The following is a 9,084-nucleotide window of genomic DNA, read 5'->3' on the forward strand; positions in this document are numbered from 1 at the left end:
AAAAATACACCATTTAAAAAAATACACCATTTAAAAAAATACACCATAAAAATAGATTGTATTAAAATATCATATTAAAATATATTAAAAATCATATTAAAAATCATATTAAAAATCATATTAAATTATCATATTAAATTATCATATTGAAAATAACCTTAAAAGTATATGATATTAAAGTATCATATTAAAAGCAACCTTAAAAGTATATGATATTAAAATATCCTATTAAAATATCATATTTTAAAAAATTAATATTTAAAATAGATATTGAAAAATCTATCATATTTTTAAAAGTTAATATTAAAATATGTCATTAAAAACATATATTTTGAAAAATTTATATCAATATATCATTTTTAGATTGTAATATTAAAATACATCATAATAAAATATATGTTTAAAATTTAATATTAAAAATATATCATATTAAAACCACGTCCTAGTACACCATTTCATATTAAAATACATCTTATTACAAATGTCATATAAAAATATATTTAAAATCTATCATATTAATCATATTAAAATTAATATTAATCTTTCATATTAAAAACATATCATATTAAAATATATCTTATTAAAAATATGCCATATTAAAGAGCTTTGTGTTTTCTCCTTAATTCCAGTTGCATTGAAAACACAAACCCTGATAAATATCAGGAAGTTTTTATGGATTAAACAGTTTCCAGTTCTGTAAATTATAATACTGAAGAAAAAAATGCTATAAGATATATTAAATAAAACAATCCTACACAAAGGAGGGAGGCAAGGACAAAGCAGGAGGGTGGTGAAGGACTGCAATGGAATTCTCAGAGAAACTGTGGTTGCCCCTGGATCCCTGGAAGTGTCCAAGGCCAGGTTGGAACAACCTGGGCTAGTGGAAGGTGTCCCTGCCCAAGGCAGGGGGTGGAACTGGATGGTCTTTAAGGTCCCTTCCAACCCAAACCATTCCAGGATTCCATGATTAAAGGAAGATTCGGGGAAGGTTCAGCAGCAGCACAACATTATTGAAGACACTGACATTTGGAAAAGATGCCTAACTAGGTTCAATCAGGTTATTCCTGGGATAAAACCTTGCTATGGATGAATGGACACATCACTGGGAATCAGCACAGCCCTGTCCCAGGTTGGGCAGAGAAGCTGTGGTTGCCTCTGGATCCCTGGAAGTGTCCAAGGTCAGGCTGGAGCAACCTGGGCTGGTGGAAGGTGTCCTTGCCCATGGCAGGGGGTGGAATGAGATGGAGCTTTAAGGTCACTCTCAATCCAAATCATTCCAGGATTCTGGAGCCCCTCTGCTCTGGAGCCAGGCTGGGAGAGCTGGGATTGTTCACCTGGAGAAGAGAAGGCTCCAGGGAGAGTTGAGAGCCCCTTGTAGGGCCTAAAGGGGCTCCAGGAGAGCTGGAGAGGGACTGGGGACAAGGCATGGAGGGACAGGACACAGGGAATGGCTTCAAACCGGAAAAGTGAAGATTTAAATGGGATATTGGGAAGCAATTCCTGGTTGGAAGGGTGGGGAAGCCCTGTCCCAGGTTGCCCAGAGAAGCTGTGGCTGCCCCTGGATCCCTGGAAGTGTCCAAGGCCAGGTTGGAGCAACCTGGGCTAGTGGGAGGTGTCCCTGCCCATGACAGGGGGTGGAACTGGATGAGCTTTAAGGTCCCTCCAACCCAAACCATTCCCTGATTCCGTGAATATCCACATTAATGTGGTACATTCCAATGTGGATTTTGTCCAGACCCAAAGAGAAATGTAATAATTGTAATTAAGATGATAAAATCAACAGGAATGGAGGAAGAAGGTGGGTATAAACTCATGTTGAAGCAGCAGAACAGAGGTCAGCAGGTACAGCAAAGCTCCATCCCAGGAAAAGTGGATAAACATCAATTCTTTAGACATTTTATAAGTAATTATCCCCTATCCCTTTCCATTTGTCTGTGATAACATCACATCCACACAGGAAAGTCCCTTTAACTGCACAGTTGGGGTGAAATCTTGTAATAGCACAACATTTCATCTATAATTCCTCAGTCTTTTATCTTGAGAGAATAATTAAAGAACATTTAGCAGATACCTTTGTAAAGGGCTACTGAAAACCTTTTAAAACTGTATTTGAAGATTATCTGACTATAAAGAAATCCTATAAGGAGCAGTGAAATATAAAAACAGTTTGAATATATGAGACCAGGGTACAAGCCTGAACACACTCTTATCAAACAGTTTTTTATGTTATTAATGCAAATATACCTACTTTATTATTATACCTACTTTATTATTATACCTACCATTTTGGAATAAATAAGGATTTTTGTCTTATGAATGAATACAGATTTTAAGGACAAAGAGAACTATCATCTCACCCAGAGAGAACCTGAAAAATGGCAACCTTTACTCAGGTTTGCCATTAATTCTAAAGGAAGAAACAAGATTTTCAGTTTTACCCGAGACAAAAATAATCTGTTAGAGAAATTCCAGGGGAGGGACAAACCCTCTGCCTCGTTTGGAAGGTGGGTTTGGACAATAAAATTACACCAAAAGCAGTTTGGAAACGCAAAGAAATCACATCCAGGTCAGGGATTGATTTAACAGTAAAATCTTAATTGTTGAGCAGTTAAAAAAAGGCCACTGTGAACATACCCAGCAGTGAGCCCTGAGCTGGATCTCCAGGAAAACGTCTTCTGGATGCTTCTCCTAAAGACAACATTCCTTCCTCCAGAGTAGGGAATTCTGACAGGTCATTCCTCTCACAAGTCAGGCCAAGCTTTGTCTCTGAGGCAGCACTTAAACAGTTGGAATCTACTTCTGCTGGAAGCTGGAACCATGGCTCAATTCCCTAAAAAACACAACAGGAGAAAAAAGTGCTCCAGCAGCAAGGAAGTTTTATGAGAGGCATTTCCAAAGGAAATAATTACTAAGTACTGAAACAACATAAGTAATGATTCTAAGTTGTATTTCTTATACAAATACTCAGTTTTTAATGTAAAAAAAAATATATGATAAACTAATAAAAGCAATAAAATACCCCAGTGAATGATCAAAGTCCAGCACAATCCCTGTTTAATACCTGAAAGTCTGAAACTCTACGAAAATATTTAAAGCTCTTTTCCACACCACAGTTTTGCTGTGGGAAGCCCAGTTTTTGCCCAAGGTTCTTCCAATCGTTCACAAACACAACTCTTGATCAGCTCAATCCTTCCAAACCACCTGTGAGCTCCTGGAATCCTCGGAGCAATTAAACATTTGGCAGCACATCCGGCAGGCGGGAGCGGCCAGGATGCGGGATCTCAATTAAGGCAGAGAGAGTACTTCATGAGGGAGCTGGGAGTGGGGATGGACAGGAAGCTGAACAGGAGCCAGAGTGTGCCCAGGTGGCCAAGAGGGCCAATGGATCCTGGCCTGGATCAGGAACAGTGTGGCCAACAGGACCAAGGAAGTGATTCTTGGCCTGGACTCAGCACTGGTGAGGCCACCCCTGGAGTGCTGTGTCCAGTTCTGGGCCCTCAGCTCAGGAAGGACATTGAGGGGCTGGAGCAGGTCCAGAGGAGAGCAACGAGGCTGGGGAAGGGACTGGAGCACAAGTGCTGTGAGGAGAAGCTGAGGGAGCTGGGGCTGTTCAGCCTGGAGAAGAGGAGGCTCAGGGGAGACCTCCTCACTCTCTGCAACTCCCTGACAGGAGGGGGGAGCCAGGGGGGGGTTGCCTTTTCCCAGGCAACCACCACTAAGACAAGAGGGCTCGGGCTTCAGCTGTGCCAGGGGAGCGTTAGGTTGGAGATTAGAAAGAATTTCTTTGCAGAGAGGGTGCTCAGCCATTGGAATGGGCTGCCCAGGGAAGTGGTGGATTCTCCCTCCCTGGAGGTGTTTAAGGTGAGACTGGATGTGGCATCAGTGCCATGGGCTGGGAACCACGGCGGGGTTGGATCAAGGGTTGGACTTGATGATCTCAGAGGTCCCTTCCAACCCAGCTGATTCTCTGATTCTATGACGATCATTTCCATCTCATAATTAACTTTCCAGCCCCAAGCCCAGCAAAGCTCAGTACAAATACCCAATGAGCAGCAGTTTTCCTCCGGATTGCTTCTCCCAGGGAGATCCCACTGGCCGCTGATCCCTGGGTTTTGCTGCTGCTGCTTCGGCTCCAGGATTCCTCCCTCCGCTGCCGGCGTGGGGGAGTTGTGGCAATGGGCTACAAGGAGTTAATTGCTGATTAAAAACACACTATTTTTTCCATTTCAGTGTGTGTGTGTGTGTTTATTTACTCATTATGAAATACATAAAATATTCAAGTCATCCCCCAAAGGCCAAAAAATCGGGTCCTCCCCATCCTCAGGCGGTGCCTTAAAGTCCATCCAGATTCCCAAACCTGGCTAAAAGGGGCAGCTCCTTCCCCACTTTAGATCCCAAAAATCTGAGCCTGATTTTGTGCACATCAGCCAATCATTTCTGAGGCATTTATTTCTCATTCCCAAATCCAAATAAATCACAAAACACCAAAACTATTCATCACCTTGATCAGAGTCTGACATTTGTCCTGTGTTAATTCAATGGTTGCTGGGTTTCTAATACATATTTATATATATATATATATTTACTTATTTATTTATACATATTTTATATATTACAACATTGTAATATTTATTATTTGATTAAAATCATGTTCTTACTTATATCAATGTTATAAATTACATTTTAAAAGCCATCTTATGCAAATAACTTCAAGTAAGCCCAGTTAATTTCTAGATTATAATCAGGCAATACTTTGAGGGCAGGAATTGAAGTTAACTTGGATTCTTGCCTGGAAAAGTAGTTGTAACATCATTTTTCTTCCCCATGAGGCACCAGAGGAAACTGTTCCTGAACTCAGAATGAAATTTCTCCTCTAGGACATCCCATTGCTGAGGTCACAGAGGTTGGAACAGCTTTTCCCAGACAGCACAGCCAGGCAGGTTTATTGGGATTATCACTGGGAAAACAGGTATTCCAGGAACACAAAAATGCTCCCTGTCACCTGCACCAGGAATTATGGATCCACTGCCTGGTTGGAATTACAGTGATCCACGAAGTGGGAATTCACATGCGAGGGGCAAAAGTAAAAGGTCACAGACAGAGAAAAGGATTTCCCAGGATGAAGGAGAGAAAAGTCCAGACCCAAGCCCTGTTTTACTGTATATCCACAGCTGCCTTTCCTTCCACAGCTGCCTTTCCTTCCACAGCTGCCTTTCCTTCCACAGCTGCACTTACTTCCACATGGAATTCCCAGAGAAGCTGTGGCTGCTCCTGGATCCCTGAAGTGTCCAAGGCCAGGCTGGAGCAACCTGGGAGAGTGGAAGGTGTCCCTGCTCATGGCAGGGGGTGGAACTGGATGAGCTTTAAGGTCCCTCCAACCCAAACCATTCCCTGATTCCGTGAATATCCACATTAATGTGGTACATTCCAATGTGGATTTTGTCCAGACCCAAAGAGAAATGCAAGGAATTATAACTAAGATGATAAAATCAATAGGAATGGAGAAAGAAGGTGGGTATAAACTCGTGTTTAAGCAGCAGAACAGAGGTCAGCAGGTACAACAAAGCTCCATCCCAGGAAAAGTGGGTAAACATCAATTCTTTAGACATTTTATAAGTAATTATCCCCTATCCCTTTCCATTTGTCTGTGATAACATCACATCCACACAGGAAAGTCCCTTTAACTGCACAGTTGGGGTGAAATCTTGTAATAGCACAACATTTCATCTATAATTCCTCAGTCTTTTATCTTGAGAGAATAATTAAAGAACATTTAGCAGATACCTTTGTAAAGGGCTACTGAAAACCTTGCAAAACTGTATTTGGAGATTATCTGACTATAGAGAAATCCTATAAGGAGCAGTGAAATATAAAAACAGTTTGAATATATGAGACCAGAGTACAAGCCTGAACACTGCCTTTACATCCACAGCTGCATTTCCATCCACATTTTATGCTCTGAAAAGGGTCAAAACCCAACCACACTTGAGAGACTGAAGTAACAGAATCATGGAATCACTGAGGTTGGAAAAGACCTCCAAGGTCATCAAGGCCACCCTGTGCTCCATCCCCTCCTTGTCCCCAGCCCAGAGCACTGAGTGCCACATCCAGGCCTTCCCTGGACACCTCCAGGGATGGGGAATCCACCAAAACAGATCCTCAAGGAAAGATAATCACTTCCTGAAGTCAAATATTTCCCACACAAGCAGGATCCTCCTGCTGGTCCTGAGTTAATTTGTGTTTTCCCAAGCAAAGCCCAAAGCTCCAAGTGGCAGCTCCCACCAGCAAAAGGAAATAATCCCTCCTTCCCAAGGGATCTCCTGAGGGAGCAGCTGGAAGGAAGCAAAGAGGCAACAGCACATTTTGCTTCAGGATTTCATTTTTAATCCTCATTCCAAAGAGGAATATCCAAGAAATAACACAATGGCAGGAATCTGCACTGTGTGTACCAGGGTACAGGTATTTAATGAAGCTGTTGCAAGCAAGAAGTAAAGATTTAGTAAATTAGTATAATCATCTCTGAGGGCTTCCATGTAATTAAACCCAAAGGAAGGAAACCCAATAAGCTTTTTTTTCCTGAAATCCAACACCTCAGAAGTTCAGTTTTGCTGCTAAATACATAAAAGAGGGGATAAAAGACAAAAATAAAGCTGAACAAACCACAACCACTCCCCCACACAGTGCCAGGGAATTAAACAGTGGGAGCAGCAGCTCCTGTTTGGATCTCTAACGTGAAATATGAACAATGCCTGGTTTTTAACTCCTCAGAGTTCAAATATCCAGGTTAGTCCTCCTTTATTCTGCCCCCCCCCCCCAGACCACTAAAATATCCCAGTAAAAATATCACACAATAGAACCCAGGAGAACAAAGGAAAAAAAGAAGATTTCTAGAGACACAGAGGGAAGAGAACTCCCAAGATGATTAACTCCAACAATCTGATCTTCCCAAAAGATCAGAGATACTCAGTGATTTCTTCCAAACGCTTCAGCTCTTTTCTCCTTCCTAAAAAACCAGAGCTAAAGGGCCGGATTAATTCAATATAAACCTGTGTTTCAGTTTCCTAATCCAGCTGAAAATGCAGCTGCAGAATTAGGAGTCCTGGAAAAACAGGCAGTGGAGTTCAGGTCCAATTTTTCCAACATCAGGGAGTTTTTACCCCAAATTAAGGTGACAAAGTAACAGTGACAGAGGCAGATCTCGCCTTGACAATTCAGGATTTATTTTTCCCTATTTTGCCAAGAACATTCCCAGTTCTGACAGCACTTCCCAGAGCATTTATCACTTCCCCTGGCGCAGCTTTATCTGTTTATTTTCTAGGTCTCACCATCCACTATTCCCAGGATTCATCAGTGAAAATTCTTAATGGGAACAAGTAAAAAAAAACCCACCAAAACCTGGAATGTCTTTCCCAGTTCATGCCAAGATGAAAAACCCTTCTGAGGTCACATAACAAACCAAATCCACCACCCCTTTAGCTCCTGCAACCCTCACCCTCTCAAAGATGGTAATTAAATGGGTTGGAAATCGATCTTCAATATTCTCAATACTCAATATTCTCTTAACATTTTATTTAAAGTGGTTTCATGGAATCATTAAAGGTTGAAAAAGCCCAACCATTAACTGACAGATCCACCACTAAACCACGTCCCCAAGTGCCACATCCACGTGTTTTTAAAACCCTTCCCTGGGTTGGTGATTCCACCCCTTCCCTGGGCAGCTGTGCCAATGCTTGACAAACCTTTCAGGGAATAAATTATTCCTAATATCCAATCCAAACCTCCCCTGGTACAACTTGGGGCTGTTTCCCCTTGTCCTGCCCCCTGTTCCCTGGGAGAAGAAACTCTGGTTTTTATTTGTCCATTAGTTTATGTTCAAACTGCACGTGGTGATAATTCAGAAACTCTATATCATTTATCACAAATAACACCTAATTCCAGCTTTCCAGGTTTTTTCCCTGGCCTGGGAAGCCTCTGGAAGCAGGAGCAGGGAAGGAAGGTGTGAGCTCCTCCATGCCCTGTCCCCAGTGCAGTGTGAGCCCTGTGCCACTTGGAGTCACCAGCCCACAGCTGAGGGCAAGGAATGAAGGAACATGGAAAAACAGGAACCCATTTCCCTCTTAAAACATGGAATTGGCCACCCTGGCCCTGAAGATTAAAGATATTATTTAGCCAGAACACAGGGAATGTAGGTCAGGTTGTCTCATCCCAACCTGCTCATTTCATGGAGCAATTATCAGCTTGGAATGAAAAACCAAGGAAAAGCAAACCCGCTGCAGTGCAAAAACCCTTCAGAGGCCACACACAAACCCAGAACTCCCACAAAAACGCAACTGGATTTCATAATAACCCGATAATTTCATTTATTTACAGCTTTATAGCCCATATCAACCCTGCCTGGTGTGTCAGAAAAAAAAAAAAAACTAGTCTCATTTAAGTACAGAATGAGGTTTTACATCTCTTTTTTTTTTTTTTTTTGGCCAGAAGCCCAGTACAACAAATTGGATGAAAATCATCAGCATTTAAGTCCAGCTACTGAAATGAGTAACAAAATCCTCTTGTCTGCAAACAGTTCAGTACCAGAAGTTCATTGGGGAAAATACAAGAAAAGATTTCAAAAATATCAGTCAGAGAAATTTAACAAGGATTTGCTGCACTCAGGGCTGAGAAACACTAATTATTTTGGGATTATTTTGGGATCAGACCCAGTCAGCTCGGGGTGAGGAGGGGCAGGTCCTGTCTGACCAACCTGAGCTCCTTTTATGACACAGTGACCAGCCTGGTGGAGGAGGGGAAGGCTGTGGGTGTCTCTGTCTGGAATTCAGCAAAGCCTTGGACACTGTCCCCCATGGAACATCCCTGGAAAAGACTTGGCCAGGGGCACTCCCTGCTGGGTTAGGAACTGGCTGATGGTCAGGCCTGGAGATTGGTGGGAATGGAGCTGCATCCAGCTGGGATCCATCACCAGTGGTGTCCCCAGGAATCCTTCCTCCTCCTCTTCCTGCCTTCCTCCTCCTCCCCTTCCTCTTTCTCCTCCCCTTCCTCCTCCTCCTCACCTTCCTCCTCCTCCTCACCTTCCTCCTCCTC

At 42.4% G+C, this 9,084-nt stretch overlaps 1 protein-coding gene across 2 annotated transcripts in view; it reads right to left on the minus strand.

Annotated features, from left to right (window-relative positions):
- Positions 1–9,084, minus strand: part of ALMS1 (ALMS1, centrosome and basal body associated protein) — a 45,050-nt gene that overhangs the window by 32,609 nt on the left and 3,357 nt on the right. Inside the window, exons 2-3 of one of the 2 annotated variants that reach the window (XM_027660528.1) lie at positions 4,043–4,180; positions 2,635–2,830 (exon numbers count right to left, since the gene is read on the minus strand). In XM_027660528.1, coding sequence (XP_027516329.1) covers positions 2,635–2,830; positions 4,043–4,180 — 334 coding nt within the window. The remainder of the gene's footprint in view (positions 1–2,634; positions 2,831–4,042; positions 4,181–9,084) is intronic. The other variant, XM_027660529.1, reaches the window with a different exon arrangement.

Source organism: Corapipo altera, unplaced genomic scaffold (genome assembly GCF_003945725.1).
Source record: "Corapipo altera isolate COAL_440 unplaced genomic scaffold, ASM394572v1 295, whole genome shotgun sequence".
In the NCBI taxonomy this organism is placed as follows: Eukaryota; Metazoa; Chordata; class Aves; order Passeriformes; family Pipridae; genus Corapipo; species Corapipo altera.